This window comes from Ischnura elegans, chromosome 11 (genome assembly GCF_921293095.1).
Source record: "Ischnura elegans chromosome 11, ioIscEleg1.1, whole genome shotgun sequence".
Lineage (NCBI taxonomy): Eukaryota > Metazoa > Arthropoda > Insecta > Odonata > Coenagrionidae > Ischnura > Ischnura elegans.
Genome location: NC_060256.1, coordinates 47,377,450 through 47,395,931, shown reverse-complemented (window position 1 = coordinate 47,395,931; position 18,482 = coordinate 47,377,450). Strand labels below are relative to the sequence as shown.

Sequence of the window (18,482 nt, the reverse complement as noted above, 5' to 3'; positions counted from 1 at the left end):
ATTCCTAGATAGCGTGATATTCTGATCTAAAAAAACATTTAACATAATTCAAACGAATATAAAATTCACGGATAGAATTGACCAAACTGTAAACAAACTCATAATAGACGCGGTGAGTGCATATGTTGCGATAACGTGAGATAAAAGGCAGAGAAGGGGGGCAACAAGACTAGTTGCAAAGGAAGTCAGCTAACCAATGAATTTTCAACTATTGTCACAACCCCCTAAGGATAGGAATAATTAAATGATTGTAATTCAAACTATCCGTAATCCAGCAAGAAGGAATACCTCATAGTGCTTGGCTACCAAAATTAAATGACTTTTTATAAAACGAAAACCACTGAAAAAGGAAATTATTCGCACGAGAGATTTCATTTGCAGCGTATAATCAGCTCAACTTCTAAGATGAACATAAAATGCAGAAGCTTCACTACCGTAAATGCTTCCTCACTAAGTGCGTTGCGATGCATCTTATAACTCACTAGCGTAAAACCATTCCAAGGTGCAAATTAAAGGATGCAAAAGCAGTGAAAATAAATGATTATGAATTAAATATGAAACTGAACTTGATTCGGTGAATACAATAAAAACATTGCATGAACTAAATACATATTTCATTAGCAAATTTGACTACGGAACTGATACATGGTTGGTAATTGAACTCATTTCAATTGCATACGCTAAAAAAGCAGACCGCTAATTCTAGATCAATTGCTTCAAGAAAACGAATATTGACAAGCTGATGTGAGAAACACGAAAAACTGAAAATATTGCAAGCATGCATCTAAAAGTTTTATTGAAAACCCGAGTTGATGCCAAATGCAGACCGGTGAAAATGCTGAATATTACTATAAAAAAACAAGACACTCTTATCCACAGCGTCCGACTTACATTGATCCTGCATTTGGCACAGCTAAGGTCTGGTTAAACCACTGAAGCTTCAGCTGCGGCAGAATGCTATGTCTTCTCGAAGTATTTCTTTACCCTATGAGAAAATTCAAGTAAATATTCACAACTAAACACCCCTTTCGCCATTAACGATACTAATATCCCTATCGGATAAAAGTCTCCTCTTTCTAGATAGAAAATCCGCTGGAGGAATAGGACGATGTTCAAGTATAACTACACCATAAAAACTTTAATCACTGCCATATAACATGATAGATGATTACTAAACTCTCAAATGAAGAATTATATACGCCTAGGTAGCACGGAAAACAACTACCATCCACAGAGCTAGCTGCCATAACAAAATACACTAAGATACGCCATATTATCATCATTTATCGATTACATATAATGGATACCGTACAGTAGCGAGTACAAACATATAAAAATTTATTTATCCTGCTTACCGATTTTCAGACTGGACATACTCTTTGGTGTTACATAGAAGAGGAAAAATTGGTCCAGACCTGCCTCTCCCACCCTTACCGGGTTCAGAAATTCTCTGACAAACACCACTGATTGATCTCGCGATCTCGTACAAGACGAGACGCTTTCTTACTTAACTACAGACAGATGTCCTTGTAGCTTGTAATTTTCAGCTGCAATGCGAGAAGGCTTAAGGGCAATAAAAAGAGGAAGAATAATACAATATTGTTTCATTCAGGACCGTCATGACGATCAAATTATAAAAAAATTATTTCACCAAATTAGAATTCGCTACTATCGTTTTTCCCCTTTACCGTGTTAGGTCCGCATCATCACCTTCTCTTGGTAAATACTAAAAATTACATCGCTATGTTAACTGATGTAATAAGAAAATAAAATATCAACTATGATGTGGCTAATATACATTTCTTAAATTGCGTTATAGTCGGACCGCATGAGTTCTGGTAATTATTGCGAAAATTTGAACTGTCTGGGGGAAGCAATGGATTCTTGCGTAAGGTCGTCTTTATTTGAGGGGACGCTAAGGCTGAACAGGACTAATTTGCGTAAGACTTCTAGGATTTTCATTGAATTAAATAGTATACTTTTACCCAGATCCTAATGTTGTAAATAGAATATGATAATGACACACCCATTCTGTTGGGGGAGGGGGTTAGTGCGACGAGCCGTGAAACTTGACGTGAGTCAGTGGCGCCGGACTTGAAGTCGTGGCCAGCTGATGCGTCCCCCCATTTAGGATGTAAAAAAGATTTGAAAACCGAACGCGGAGAATTAATGACGGATGAAGATTTAGTGATGAGTAGTAAATGGGAATACCATATTTGGTACAGATGTTTTTGGTGTCGTAATTGCCATCAATGTATATATACATTGGTGGCACCTAACCAAACCTACATAGGTTTGGTTAGGTGAATAGCTCGATCTCGCATGGCATCATGGACAGCTACCTTAAGCACAGGTAAGACCATGGGCGATGCCAGGATTTATATAAGCTACTCCGAGTTGGAAGATGACTATCTGTGCCCTACCCTCTCTGGCAGATATCAAGGGTAGATCCAGGGAGAATACATTATATAGTGAGGCGCCCCTCCCCCTTGCGGGGCTGCCCGTATTGCCGAACCACAATTGCAACTTTTTTATATCATAAGATAGCATTGTCTTTTTTATGTGTATAACCATTTTAAATAAATATCTTAAATTTTGCAAGTAACTTTATTATTTTTTATTACGATAAAAGTACAGGTAGCTCAAAGTATCTTTTGCATCCCCCCTCCCCCGGAGTTTTATCAATATCCGTTACTAGTAATGTATTGATCATGGGCAGATCTAGTACGATCTTGAGGAGATTAAGCTGGAAGTTTACTTCACCTTTACTAAGTACAATTGAATTATGTCTAGGCTTACATTCCATATCCTAATCGGAGTTAGTGACTATTCATTCTCAAGTGTTCAAATCAAATATTGGATAGATGACGTGACACAACCCATGGCTAGCTAGCATATGGATTTCATATATTGATGACTTAATACTTACCTTGAGATACCTGCAATTTCTTTGACAGCTCTTCGAAAATTTGTACACAAAGGATTTTTATCCTGAATTGACCGCAGGGTTAGAGGGTTAGCTTCGATTTGAACCTAGGGCCACCTGCTTCAGAGCCAAGTGCTCTACTAAGTTTTACCCAGAGGTGTCCCATGCTAAGGATCTTTTTTTAGTAGTATATGAACTTCCAGATTGGTAATGTGTAAAAAAAGAACATTTTTGCTTAAATTACCATACAAATAATTTTCCAAAGTTAAATCATGTTACTGACGAGGTAGGCCTATCATATTTCTATTTTCAACATAAAGTACATAAAAATATTCCTTCCGAGAGTACCTACATAAATATGTAGTTGCTGCCACAGAATTTTTGCCTAAGTTAAGAAACAAAGCTACTTAGAGGCACAACCTCATGTGCAGCATTAAAATTAATCATTTGTAGAGAGCCGCATACGAAAGATCAACAATATGAGGACTCAGTCCACTGCATCCCTGAAGATCAATCCAAAATCACAAGCAATTCAATTAAAATAAACATTTTTATTCCATTCCAACTACATATGTACAAAAATATTGCAGGTAAAATAAAGTAACTGGCTTCATTAAATTTCAAATATTTACATAATCAAAAGAGAAAAATACTTTAACTTCAATGATGACCAACAGATTCCAACCCATAATTTACCATTACAGTAAATTTACAATTATGGGCTACAAACAACTTCATACGTATTGCCAAAAATAACATCACTGCTGATGGTATTGAGGTGTTAAACTGGTATACAAATAAAACCTTATTCTCCAGTGACAAACATGTGAACATTTCGGTCAATAGCAGTGATCATTTTAGCAGCTCTGTCTGACCCAACGATACCAGCCAGTTGCTCCACATCTTGTTGTGAGTATAATACAGCCACACTCACATTACTATCCTGCTGATTCTTCCTCTGATAAGAAGCCTGGAATAAATTACCAAGTAATATATTTTAAAAATTTGTAGAGCAAAAAAAAAATTAATGCTGAACATAAAAATATTTTCTTAACTACCCCATGCAATGAAAACCAAAATTACTACGAATAATACATATCAGACTGTAAGGTGAACAAAAAATTACTCACACGAATTATTATTCATTTTGATTACATAATTTCATTGTAAATTAATTAAGGTGAAAGGCAATTTATATGGTTCTTTGATTGATTTTCTATGATTACTTAAAAGTAAATGCACACATTTTAAGTTATATGAAGCCACAGCAACTGCTCAGTCCCCAACCAGCAGTCAGTCAGTCAGTTGGCTCCTGCCCGGACCCTTATAACTCCTTCACTTCAACCTTCTATGACAGTAGTTCCCAAACTTTTTTTCCTTCCATATCTACCCCCAACAATGTAACATGCACATTTTATTACATAATTTCTCTATGGGTTTGGTGACACTTTCAGTCATAAATAATTGTACAGAGAGAAACTTTGTTTTAAATACCCCATACAATAAGTATACATATTTCCTGGTTAAGAGATACATAGTTCCTGGTATCCACCATTACCGATTACTTTCGGCGTACCCCCAGTGGATACGCATACCACCAGTTGGGAACCGCTTTTCTAAGACAATAGACTACAAGGCAGGCATGAGATAAGAGAAATCTGGCCTCTTCCAGTATAATTTTTACTTTTAATAATATGCAATATAGCTGCAAATCCTGCTGTGGACGGTAATTTTAAATATATGTACCTTTCTCAGAAACACACCAAATTTTATCTGCTAATCCTTGTCTCTCATATATGGATCTGAGGTCCCATGGCCCAGGGGGACCACAACTCAAAAATAGCTTAAGCCACCATGTCTGCATAAGGGCTACTTGTAGTTTTTATCATTATTCTCGCGGGATGGTGATTATTCTAGTATATTAATCAACATTCTATCACAAATTTTAGCATTTTCACACATTTTGAGAGCCATATGAAACCACAGTTACTGAAGCGCACCTGACAGCGAATTTTTTTCGGCTCCAGCATGCCCAGCTAGATCAGTTTGTCACATCAGCGAGTTCACACACAATTGTAATGCAGAGTTGCATTTTGCAACGGGTGAAACGCTGAACAGTTCCTGACTTCACACTGGATTCAATGATTTTGTGTTCAGATTATGCCTAAAGTGCAAGTTCCTTTACGCCACATCACATCGGCCGACTCGAAAGGCACCAATTTGAAATTTCAGGCACGCTTGAACTTTTCCAATTTTCGTACCTCTAACAGTTCCTAAATCATTTATTCATAAGTAGAGGACTTACTTTATGCCCAATTTACGAGCAGTAATGAGTGGGTCACCAAGATTCCACAGGCTTGAATCTTATCATATGATGCTGTGTGCATACCGAAGTATCTCCGACAGAAGAAAGAACCATAGTTGACACTCTTAGGACCAGTACACGAGGAGAACTTAAAAGTAGCACAACGATTATGACATAGCATTCTGTATATCCACCTGAATGCCATTGCTTATTCGTGAAACTTCATAATAAGTTTACTTTGTAACCGCCGGGACCGGGACTGAGTTTCGTAATTTCGTAAAAACAAATATTTCGTAATAACGTTTCTTTTACCATAGATTGGATAGACCGTATCGTTGTGACCAATGATTTGCTTCATAATAAAGAGAAATTCGTAATAAGGTTGTCCGTTATAATGAGGGCCCACTGTATAAAATAGCTTTAGTAGGATAAAAGCCAATGAGAATGGATGTAAATGCAGTTGATGATTTCTGGCGATACTTTATGGAATTTACTTATTTAGAATGAAAAATCAAACTTTGTTTTTCCACAGGATATTTTTATTAGTACACTACCACAATTACGATGCTCTGCATCATCCTCAGGCCTGAAACAACGGTAGTGTACTAATAAAGATATCCTGTGGAAAAACTAAGTTAATTTTTTAATTCAAGATGTTAATGCAAAAGGGTAAGCAAATTTTCAGTCAAACAAGAGAGATCTGATCATTATAAATTCTCAGAGGATCCTCAAGAACATGATTACTTCAATCTGCAACTTATCTTCCAGTCCAAACTTTCCTCCCTTACTCCATACATATGCATTTATCAACATGTTTACATAGTACAGTTATCCTGTCACAGTAGATGATGTATCTCGACTGCTGAGCAAATAGAACAATTGATGATAACAAATGCCACGTAATGTTATAGCGAAATTATTTTGCACAATGTAAGTTATTGATGGAGGAATGAAAAATTGTAAGTTTGTAACCCTTCTTTACATAAACACCAGGTCCTTGGGTTATACATCAATTGACTCGAGAAAAAATTCTCCTGGACCTGGAATTGAGCCTCGGAAATTTGAATTTCCAGGCCACTACTCAGACCACTACCCTATCCAGGTTCTTTGATTCCAATGGCAATTTTACCCGGGCTCATTGTACAGTGAAATGTCTTCATAAAGAATTCCAGTGTAACGAAATATTCAGTATAACGAATTAATTTCCATCCCATATAACGAAATTTCCCATACAATGAAATTTCAGTTTAACGAAGGTATTTCGGCGGTCCGTAAGAGATTCGTTACAAAGACATTTCACTGTACTAGATACTGGTAGAGGTAATAGATCTTGTCCTTAGATTGTTGTTAATCTTTGGGTGAGTCCAACTGTGATATTAAGAGGTAGACTGCTTAAAGTAGGCACAAACCTGCATGAAATTGCACAATTCTGAGTAGAAATGTGGATAAGATGGAGGCTGGTAGAAAATGATGTGCTTGATTCCTTTGACCCTCACACGTCTGAAAAAGTGAAACCTCTCTGAATATAGAAGGAAGTGAGACTTCCCATGGAAGAACAAATCCCTGGCTTGAGCCACTCTGCCATCCTACAAGAAACAAAAGTATGTATTAGTGTGATATTCTACTGCAAAAAATGAAGAAAATAAAATAGTCGAACCACAAAAAGAACTAATTTTAAAACCTGCAAAAACGAAATCAACTGATCTTGGGGTCACTCGGTGGAACAGGGAGTTATTCATGGTAGAACAAAAAACACATTACAGTTCCACAAACTTTGAGTTGCTGTAAACTAGTTTTGATGGCTATAGCAACATACTCAACACAAATAGTCCCTGTTTGTCTTTGTTTGAGTTTTCCATCAAAACTAGTCGATAGCAACAAAGTTTGTGGAATTGTACTGTTTTTTTGATCTACCATGACTTGAAAAAATATTCATATAAAACAAGTATAAAAATCTACTTCATTGCAACTTAAATGAACACTAAATTGTACGAATATGCGAAGGTATTAAAAAAAAAACTTTTGCCTGGCCATTTTATACAAGGCAAGACCATTTGCGCATGCAAATATGGAAGAAAAAAGTAAAATTTGAGCTGTACTAAGCAAAAATTGTTTTGATGACTTTAAGGAAAGGAGAAATTAATAAATTATAATTACTACAGGGACTGATACTACCTGCAATGTGAAAACACAGTGCATTATAATAAAATATCTAATAATTGGGCAGGCCTTATAGTGATATATTTACCTTAGAGTATTCACAGATCTGGACAAATGAAGCGTCTTCACTCTTCAAGTAGTTTCGAATACGGACATAATCAAAATACTGAGGAACATAAATCATCACATGCTTGGTTATTTTATCCTTATACTGTGGTAAAATTTTGGAGGTGAAGGTATTAAATCTAAGATCAATTGCTTCAACTGCTGATTTGGCATCAATCCGGTGGAAAACCTGTAAAAAAAACAGTGACATTCTTAAAAGATGAGGGAATATAGATGCATATGTATCAAAATGAAAAAAAAACATTCATCTAAACACTCTAAATAGCATGTGTATGCTAATAATTTTATGTAGACAAAAAATGGGGGCATATTGGCGGACAATACTAAGAAGGGAGTAAAAAAACAATATGCAACAGGGATTGCTGGGATTTGATAGCCAATATTTAGATGCATATACGAGGAAACTATTGCATGTGGTACAATGAGATACAGGGTAAGAAGGCGATTGGATCGAGAGTACCATTCCATACTCTATGGAGCATCTTCTTAAATAGAAATATTAGTTTCAACCTAAGAGAAATTTCACTGCGGATCAAAGAACCCTATTAGCACTGCCAAAAATCAGACTTCTGTGCGACTGCTACGTAATCAGTCCTCTGTGTAACTGCTAATGTAACCCTCTTCAGCACAAAAATTATACGTTAGCACATACAATGAGGAACCCACTCTAGATGTAGACCAATCAGACTGATGCATGTGTTATCAACCTAAGACTTACCTCTGGTATCTACTGCATCAATATCAGCAAAGGTTACATTAGTGCTTTCGCTAGCAATTATCAGCCAGGTTAAATACCGTATGTGTCAGAATTTAGTCCCCCCTTTTTTTTCCAAAAATGCCCATGGTGAAAGGGGGACTATATTCAAATGCATTTTTTTTAACTTTTCCCGAAACTGAAGCCTAAAAATTAGCGGGGGGGGACAATATTCGGTGAAATACGGTAACAGCCAGTGTAACCTTCAACCTTCGAGAGTCAGGAGTGAGGATGCCACAGAAAACGTCATCACTCAGGGACCTGAGATTATGGAATTTTCCAGCAACCACCCACACCCTCTACAACCGCACCCTTACAACTTTAGGCCCAAACCACTTCTCTTCACTTGATCGCTTGGTATGCCCAGAAGATTGAGTGCTTCATCATCTCCGAAGCAACAGCCAAGTACGCAATAGGTGACAACTCGACTTTTTCTTCCAGTTAAAACAGAATTTTTTTAAATAAAAGTTTGTGGAACAGTACTGGGTTTTTTGCTTCACCATGAATTACTCTACTTGTTCTATCACTTCTAATCAGATTTTTTATGGAGATAGATCCATTCCTTTTTCACAGGGGCTTAAAGGCAAATTATCCCAGCAAATGGTGGCAGTATACACAACATGCATCTGGAGGTGATTAGGGAAGGTGAAGAAATAAAATTGTTAGTGGTGACAAGCTTTGTGTTGGAGAGTTGTATAAAATATGCATAGGGTACCCACCAGTACACCAACCAGCATATTTTTATGAAAAATAATGTCTAAAGGGAATGGAAACAATCATTGAGGAACACAAGAACAGCAAAGGAAGATCTTGAATAAGATATATGGAACAGGTATGAAAAATACATATAAAACAAAAGAAAATTGTTTAAGTTGAAGGATGAACTCACGAATGTCATAGAGGATCCTAAAATTGGCTTCTAAATATATTGTCACCCACCGTGCATTTAAATAGGTTTGCAAAAGTCGCCACTCGTGTTCCTGATGAGCAAATTGATCCCAGTTTCAAGGGGAAATAAGGTATAATAGGGTACATAGTTTCCTTCATCAAAGAAAACGAAAGGCATTGATTGTGATTCGTTACCAACCATTAGTGTATTCATTATAAACTAATTGTTTGGTTTTGGAAATCCAAGTCTAGACGAATGTTCAAGGTCAATTTTAACTGCATTAGAAAAAGGCCTGATTGGCACCCATGCGATGCCACTCCGCGTGACGTCACAGGGACCTAGATTCTATACGAGTAGATAGCAGTTTTACATCGACTGAGATTACCAATGCATGCATGAGGCACAGAGCTCAGGGAAACATCTCTTGATAATCACCTATTAAAATTGCCTAAGGTCGTCAAGTTTCCTTTGTTTAATAAGTTATTAATAAACCTTATTTAAGCCAAGCGCTACCTGCTAGCAGGGTACTCTGCTACCTGCTAGCATCCTGCATCGTATCAGTGCTCAAAGCCTCGCCCCAAGGTCACCTCACTTGCAGCAGCGGGGACCAGAACGACGTCACACGGAGTTTTCCCAGCATTCATACTTAGCCATCGCGTTTTCGCACGCTTGAAAATTTTCACTTTTCATTTAACCGCGAAAAATACATATCATCACTTAAAAATGTAAAAGCGTGAAATACATACTCCATCTTTCGATTTAGGCAATAAAAAATAATAGGAAACCACCCTATTAGGGATTTTACCGGCCTTTATACACATGATGATGTGATCTATCAAAACCATAACCTTTCAATGCTATTTCTCGCATTTGCCGAGACCATACTTCAAAATATTGGAAAAAAGTGGATGGCATTCCACTCATCACCGCACCGCAGAAATTTTTGAAAACCGATTAAAATGCAACCGAAGTGGCAACAGAAATCAGCCTTGCATGGGATAGAATAGGACCGCCTCTATGCAGTCCCCTTGGGTGACCTGATAAGAGAATTGAGAAGAGAGCGGGGCTGGATTTACCGTAAGGTAAGACAGGCCTAGGGGTGTCGCAGCCCAAGGGGCACCTTCTGCTAGGCAACCGACAATGATCTGTACTGGAGGCGCCTCGAACGGCACCGTCGTCAGCAGGCTTATTATGTGGGTTCCGTCTGCCTGCAGGTGCCCTCTTTGCTAGGGCTTTATTTGTGCTAAGTTAGGATTATAGCAGAACTTGAACTGCAATGCCATAATTAATGAATTAGCCGAAAAGATAAGAAGGAAACCTTTGAAGTTGTTGTCACTGTGCTTGAGGCAGGCCTTGTTATGTCTTCATTGATGTTTTTAATCTGCACTTAAATTTCTCAAGAAGATATTGCAGGAAGATATGCGGTTGGTCCTATTCGTATTTTAGAGGCTTCGTTCAATTGAAAATGCAGTTCGTACCACTGCTCTTCACGCATTTTAAAATTAGTTAATGTATACTATATTTCGTTTTACTGCAGTTCATTCAGTTACAGCAGCACGTAATGTTTTTATTTTTGACGTTACTGCTTCTTTTTGTTGTGTGAATTAAGGCTAGACATTATTTTTGGAAATGGTATACACAAAGTGTTTTAGTTGCATAAAAGTTAAACTGTTTCATATAGTTTTACTCCAAGCTGTTTTTTTAAATTGAATAATCTATGTTTTCCCTGAATACAAAATTCAAGCATAAACTTATGCTCTCAGCCATATATGTTTATTCCTTTTTTCCGAACCTAACCTCATGCATGTTTATTCCTTTTTTCCGAACCTAACCTCATGCCAGTGGCTAAGCCTCATCATAAAAATCGGGGAAGGGGGGGCTCAAAAAGTAGGGGTGCTCAATGGGTGCCGATAGCGTAACTTTGGGTAAATCTGTCCCTGGTTGAGAGCCGTGACACACAAATCCTTGAATTACCGACTGCTGATGATGAAAGTAAATGTAACAATAAGGTACAAACCTGAGGCATCTGCACAACAACTTGGCTAATACTTCCAGTCAAAACAGGATTCATGACTCGCACCGCACCTTCATAGTTCTTGCACTTGGATGCAAAGAGTGCCGTTATCCCTGGGAGGGGTGTGCTAGCAAATACCAGGGTTTGCCTATTGATGAAAAATCACAATTAGGAAGAACTTGCATGTTCTTTTCAAAGAAAGCATGCAAGATAAGAAGCATTACACAGAAAATAAGGTCTGGGTTCAAAGGCGGATTTAGGGGGGGAGGATACGTGCCCCCCCAGATGCTTACAAAATAGACAAGATTTTTAAAACTGTTATCATTAGGTTCGTTTTATTTTGTGTATTTTGGAATCTTAATCATTTATTTTAATATTTATAACTTTCATATCAAAATGAAGAGAATATTTTCTACAGCAATTGCAGTATTTTGTTTTTAATCTCAAATATGAAATGACCTGTCAGACCCTTGTGCCCCCCCAGAAAAAATCCTAGATCCACCCCTGTCTGGGTTAAAAAAAAAGCATGCAGCATTAAAAGAGTTCTATTTACCAGACAGCTTAACACCATTATGTGACACTGTGATGCTACTAATACGATCTCAAACCCTTCAGTTAAACAAGGGAATGGTTATATTCCAATATTTTTTCCCAGAAAATGAAGTTAAGGTAACCAACCCAACATCACTAACAGATTAAATTACATATACAAACAGCATTATAAGGAAATTTAAGTACATCAATCCCATATTACCTTAAAGCAAAATGCAATTGAAATGATGACTACAAACCTATAGTGCCTGGTGTGCCCTTCAACAGCCCAGGGACGAACTCTTGAGAAATCAGTCCCACACCGAGCGATAGAAGCAGCACTTGGTTGGAGATGAATGTGATTTGAGAGGTGGATAACATGATCCCAATTCTGCATCATGAATATGTCACTCCCATCCATGATAAGCAACTCCAGCGAAGCAAGGTAATCATAGTCACGATCCTTCTCACCTTCAGCTCCAATCAGGACTCTTAACCCAAGAGGGGAAGCAATTAAGATGTCAGATGAATAAAAGTCAGAGTAAAGCTGAATGGAATAAAGAGAGAAAATAATTGTTGAATGCCAATAAAAATACAAAATGAACAATAACAAAAATAAACCCTTAAAGTTTCAAACTTCGATCCAAAGTATGAGCTAGCTAGCGCTAAGTAAATATGTATCTCATTTAAAGATTATAGCAACAAGACTAGGAAAATCAAAAGCTATAAAACCACAGAATAAGAAAAATAATGAAGTTCAATTCACTATTAAAAGAGTATAAGATGTCTGATAACTGTATAGTGCATTACTCCAATAAATTGTAAACTGAGTAGATAAAAATTGTTAATTATGTAAAAAATCACAATGCATCAAACATGTATTTCTATCAAAGCAAATTAAATATGATGAGTCATGGCAAGTCAAGTCATTTGAGTTAAAATAGTGGATGTTTACCTTGAGACTTTTCTTTGTGACCGCCAAGCCTATTTTGAAGTTATCATCAGTATTTCCAGAGAATGTAACTTCATAATCCTCAGGTTTTGGATTTTTCTTAGGCATTGCTATTTCTCCACCAGTATACTCCTGAAAAAATCTTTTCCTGCTGCTGACGTTGTCTTTCTTGTTCGGTACGAGTATTGATATTATCATTTTCACAATCCTGAAAAGAGATAAAATCGTCAAGATGACTTTCATTTTAGCCACAAACAAAAACACTACAAAGATTTTATTCAATATATATTCCACTCCAATTAATATTATATTCAAATTTGGTGGGTTCTCATTTTATCACCACTGCTTGGTTTCTTGTATAAACAGTGTATAATTCTGCTGTCACAGTACACTCTGAAATACCCTTGATATAAACTGCAATGATCTAGAACTGAAATGTTATACATATTTATATGCAGTTTTCCTGATCAGTTTCCATACATGAGCTGTATGTTTTTGAATAAGTGAAGAAAATCAAGTAAGCAACTATCCTAACAGATAAAGTGCTTCCAGAAAAGGGAGTTAGATTTTTGAGAAAAATTAGAACAAACCTATAGCATCACTTTTGTCGGTTGCGTCATGAGAAAAGAATTTTTCAGGACTCACTCACCAAATATCCTACGAATTTCCAGAAGATGCATATTCCCTGAATATTTCAGGTAAATAGAGCTATTTCAGGTAATACAGCTCTGTTCTGCCACAATCTCATGAAAACAGATTAAAGTTTAACCTGATGACAGAATATTGAATAAGTAGTAATAGTCAAAAGTCACATGAATTTTTTTATAATTTTTACACAAGCTTGAAAAAAGACTCAATTGCAGTTTGTTGCTTTATTGTACATACTTGCCGTCATGAAATTCTCAAGTTTCATCCACAGTTTTGCTATTTCCTTAGGAGGGCGCTCCTTCTAGCGGACATACTATCACACCACATTACATGCCATTAGATACTCTAGCTTCAGAATAGGTAGTTGCTTGTTGAGTGGCTAGAGATTTCACCTACAATTATGGGATTTTTGTACAGTTTGACCACAGATTTTAACTTGTCAGAGATGGCGAACGATGAGCACTGTCAGGGACATTAATTGAAAACTTGGTGGTGACCAGAAGGAGTAAGCACAAAGCTAAAAAACAACTACCCAACTAAAAACATCTACCCAACCTTGATTAAACCTATAACATACCAACTATGCTAAAAATGCCCAGCACAACCCCATCGCTACTATCCTATGCAATAACAAGAATGGCTTGAATAGCCAGATATGCATTACAGATAGAAGCACTGTCCACCTGCTTTGAAATCCATTTCATGTTTCACATCAAAGGTAAGGTGAGCAAGGTAGCCTCCTGGGTAATTATTTACTGTTGGTTGTTGATCGATGTGTTCATTGTTCAAATTTCAGGTGAAGCCTTTGTACACCACCAAAAGAAATGGCCCTCATCACTCAAAGGTGAGGAGGGCCAGGTAAAGGAAATGGCCCTCCTATCGTGAATGTGTGATATTCACAGGCCTGTGGCTAAGTCTGGGATGAGCTCTGTCTTCACCAATCCAAATCAACCTTAGGATTGAATCAGGGAGTGAATTATGTAAAGCAATTACGTAACTTTATTTGTAAGTTCCCCTTCAATGATGAGTTAATGAAATCGCATCCTTTCACACACTTATAGCTAATGAGTATATTTTGAGACTGCAGACAAGCAAGCAAGGATAAATCTGAAGAAACTTTAGCAAAATGCTAACATTTTTGCACGGGCTCACTTCACAAGGAAATTCTCTTGGCCTACAGAGCTTCATTGGAGAGTCAGAGAGAGTGTGTAGCTGTGTTTTCTAGATTTTCTTAGTAAGGAGAACCCTTCTGTAAGGCAATCCTTCACTTTCATCCTCCCTCAGAGAGAATTAAGTTGTGGGGACCTTCATTTTGGCAACAAATACTCTTAATACAGCAGAAACAATTCTAATTCCATGAAAAATCATCAATATTTCGCTGAAAACATTATTAATTTTCCTAGAAATCATGTGCAACTGACCCCATAAGCAGGAAAACTGTATAGGCATGAATGCTATACACAGAATTTTTTCATAGAGAAAAGATAAGAAAAAATAGCTTTTTTTTGGGAAAACTGGTGACCAAGCTTATGAGTGGGGAAATTTTACACGGAGTGGAGTTTATAACGAGGTAATACCAGGTGCATAACCAGAAGTTTGCTCAGGGCAGTACTTGAGTGCCATTTGATTGGCACAAGCATTATAGTCAGTGGTTGTGCAGGACAGGCGATTAACATTCAAAATGCCAAATTAATCACCAAGTTGAAAAACTTCAAACCCTGGCTAACTTGCGAGGCATTAGAAATTAGGATATGTGACCAGAACTTCAATAAGACTGTGGCTTAAAAATCAGCCACACGTGGGATCCTCCCCAGAAATTATTCAAAAATAAAATGACAACTCTTTCATCCCCTCCCCTTTGAACCTTCTTCTCTCCATGAACCCTTACACATAAATACCCTTTACAAAAAAATTATCCTGAATCCCAATGGAAAAGTGACCAGAAATGGCCATGAAATATCAGGCAACAAAGTCAATTAGACTGTTCTTTTCAGGGGTGCAGGGAGGAATTAAGGCTGGGGGGGTTTAGGTGCAACTAATACTGGGGTATGTGGGGGTATGGAATACCCACCAGGATAAGCAGTAGGAGCGAGATAAATAAATTGGGGTATTTTAAGATAAATGGTTCAAAATGGTGAGTCTTACGGCCTTCTGAGGAGCATTTTATTACTATTTACACTATTTTATTAATAATATTAATCCAATTAAGTGAAATGGATAGAACTTAAAAATTTATCTGAGCTCTTGGGGGGGTTTTATCCCCCAAAACCCCCCCTCGCTGCGCCACTGGTTCTTTTTATCTTCGCTGGTGAGCTTGCGTGGCTTAAGTAAGCAGGGAAGAGGGAACAGAAAGTTTCTCGACATGTGACTTTCCCTTAGCCATTCAGCAGACAAGAGGCGTGGCCTAACATTTTGGAAATTCAGTCGCCCTCAGACCTCTTTAGTGTCAACAGCATAAATCTGCTGGTGGAGCAGTGTTACCAAACCTCACGCATTCTTTTATATGCCTTGAAGCATGCCTTTCACTTCCGGTACTGCATTCAGCGTGGCAGATGACAATGTAATGGGCTTTTGTGAAGAGATTATCTTCAATCCCCTCAAAATGAGTTAGTATATTGTCTCGGTGCCGTGCCCAAAATTCCTATGGCCACCTATAACACTCGGTTTTCAGCGACAAACTAAGAGTGACTACGTACATTTGGCGACATTAAGTTAGCTCCTACATTCTCTCGGTACTCATCAGTGAAGCCCATCGGGAGTGTCCAGGCTCTCACGAAAGCTCACCCACAGACATAAAGTTAACAGATAATAGTACTTGGAGAACACCCAAAAAACATTACCAACAGATGTAATGAGCCATGAAACCTTCTTTTGCATAGTCCTGAAATTTATAGTTATTGTTGGATTTGACAGAAACAGATGTAATGATTATGGCTCCATCTCCATGGGCATGTTTCCAAAATTCGTCTGATTTTTAAAAATAGATGTCTCCTACCAGGATGTATGACTGGCAGTCACCACACAGGAAAGCAATTTGAAGGGGGACTGAAGTCCCCCTAAGCTATCTGCCAGGACAATACTGTAGGTATCGAAGCCATTTTTGTTGCACCAAGGCCATTAAGCATTGAAATAAAGAAGCTACAGATGAAACTGGAGTTACATATCGACTGAAAAGACCACTGCTCATAAGAAAATTCAACGCAAAGTCATCACAATATAAATACGGAGACACACAGCCATAATTCCCATGCAAGATTAACTTGAAAGGATGACTTGAGGATGACCTGTAACTGGTGCTGCCAAAGAAGTTTGCGGGAACCTGCTACTGCCATGAGATCACCATAAATGTAAACATCTATTGAATTGTGTATACTCACGCATCACTCCTCTTCTTACAGTACATATGAAAAAGTTCAAAGTGGATACTAATATGTACTATGAATTTCTACAAATGCGAGTCATTTTCTATAATTATTATTTCAAACCTATAATCTTTCTTTATCTGAGTGTCCAATATCCGCAATATCTGTGTTAAAAGGGTGTACTAATAAAATCAAATGTATTTTCATTTTTCAAGAACCAATTTTACATGTTCATTCATAAGGGTAACACGTTTAACCTTGGAAAAGGATTTCATACCCACAGTGAAATACTAAGTTAAGTGTAACGTTTATCCACATATACTATATTTTCTATAGAAATAAGTTAAGAGAAAATATTAGCTTGGAAGTAACCACAGCAATACTGAGATATCCCAAATGAAACTGCAAATAACAGTACAGCATTGGTATTTCATTAGTGTATACCTTCAGATTATGAAGATTACAAATACGAAACAAAATTATGTAGAATTACTGAGAGAGATGAAAGAGGAGGAAAGTTAGTATAAGTATACACTATATAACGAATTTCTCACCTTAATGCGGCCTCCCTGAAAGGCACCAATATTAAAACCTTCGGTCGCACCAATCCTTGGTCTCTAAATTGATCAGGAACTTCTGATTTCTTCTCTAAGCGAGAATTGTGCTTCACTATTTCATTACGAGTTTTTAGAACGTGATTCACAGCGTGTAAAACGTACACAAACCTAACCTCCTCACTCATATCTTGCCGGCATTCTGGAAAATATAAGTCTTTATACGAATTGATAAGAGTAAATAGTTCATTTTGTAATGCAGTGAAGTTTACTGCTAGTTCATTTAAGTCGTCAACAGCTCCGCTAGGATTGGCATTGCCTAGATTTTTTCGTATCTGGGATTTGATAAATAATGAAGACCATTCCTTCCCAGACGACTGAATTAATTTAGGCAAGCTAATAGATTCCACAAGTACTTTCCTCTCATCTGGAAGAGCAAGTACGTTATTCGAACTATTACTCGGTTTCGGGAACTTAGGCAAATACACGATCACGTTACCAAGTTTTGGCCATTTCAGGTTATGTCTGACAGAAGCAAGAGGTGAAGACGAAAGAATATCAACCATGTCTTCACTCAGCTGTGAACGTAAATGTCGTAGAAAAGGGTCTTGCACCTGAGAGTCACTTTCATTTTCTTCAATTTCACCTTCACTCTCACTATCCTGATTATTATCAGTATCGCTAACGTTGTTCGCATTGTCTTCATCATTGCTAGGGTAGCTTAACGCATCCTCCTCATCAACGTCAACATGATCTTCATTCACAGTATCACTACCTTCAGGTGCTTCAGGTTCACCTTCATCATTTGGTAACACACTCAGACCATCTGCAGAAACATCACTCCTCAAATCACTTTCATTATCTACATTAGTTTCCTCTTCCTCCGAACTACCTTCGGATTCATCACTTTCAATAGCATTTTGCCCTAAGTTAGCATCGGAGGGTGCAAGAGAAGATAATAGCTTTTTATACGGGTCAATTTCTTCCACTTCACTGTCAGAATCACTTTCCTGATCTTCTTCCACTTCATCGTCCACCACCCTCGTCGTTCGCTTACTTTGGGTTGTCGCTTCTTCTGACGGATGAACTTCTCCAAATTCTTTGTAGTGGTGTGCATCCTCCTTGGATATAACAATTTTTCGCTTTTTGCCACCTCTTCCTCGCCGTCCTCCAAATTGTCTTTTGCCTCCACGTGCCATGTTTCTGCTGTCTTAAAAAAAACACCGGTGTAAAACAATTGACTGTCGCGAACAACACCACT

General features: G+C 37.6%; 2 protein-coding genes across 3 annotated transcripts in view; both read right to left on the bottom strand.

Moving 5' to 3' along the window:
• The window catches only part of LOC124168459 (cytoplasmic protein NCK1), a 47,562-nt gene extending 45,676 nt beyond the window's left edge, over nucleotides 1-1,886 (bottom strand). Inside the window, exons 1-2 of one of the 2 annotated variants that reach the window (XM_046546719.1) lie at nucleotides 1,356-1,886; nucleotides 892-985 (exon numbers count right to left, since the gene is read on the bottom strand). In XM_046546719.1, the coding sequence (XP_046402675.1) occupies nucleotides 892-904 (13 nt within the window). In that variant the 5' untranslated portion in view covers nucleotides 905-985; nucleotides 1,356-1,886. The remainder of the gene's footprint in view (nucleotides 1-891; nucleotides 986-1,355) is intronic. The other variant, XM_046546718.1, reaches the window with a different exon arrangement.
• A 1,576-nt stretch (nucleotides 1,887-3,462) lies between these two features.
• LOC124167536 (U3 small nucleolar RNA-associated protein 25 homolog) lies at nucleotides 3,463-18,462 on the bottom strand. The gene is made up of 7 exons (XM_046545484.1): nucleotides 17,222-18,462; nucleotides 12,661-12,865; nucleotides 11,966-12,252; nucleotides 11,178-11,322; nucleotides 7,480-7,686; nucleotides 6,641-6,817; nucleotides 3,463-3,896 (listed from the first exon to the last, which is right to left on the bottom strand). Exons 1-7 carry the CDS (start codon nucleotides 18,418-18,420, stop codon nucleotides 3,732-3,734), a joined length of 2,385 nt encoding a protein of 794 aa, XP_046401440.1. The 5' UTR covers nucleotides 18,421-18,462; the 3' UTR covers nucleotides 3,463-3,731.
• Nucleotides 18,463-18,482: the final 20 nt, after the last annotated feature.

What these genes read in the sequence shown, in the direction of transcription:
- LOC124167536 (XM_046545484.1), bottom strand. Translation starts at nt 18,420, where the DNA reads ATGGCACGTGGAGGCAAAAGACAATTTGGAGGACGGCGAGGAAGAGGT. An exon ending in TTCAGGGAGGCCGCATTAAG is followed by an intron (nt 12,866 to 17,221) that starts GTGAGAAATTCG and finishes ATCTCTTTTCAG; the next exon opens with GATTGTGAAAATGATAATAT. An exon ending in TTGTTGTGCAGATGCCTCAG is followed by an intron (nt 7,687 to 11,177) that starts GTTTGTACCTTA and finishes TTTTTTTTACAG; the next exon opens with GTTTTCCACCGGATTGATGC.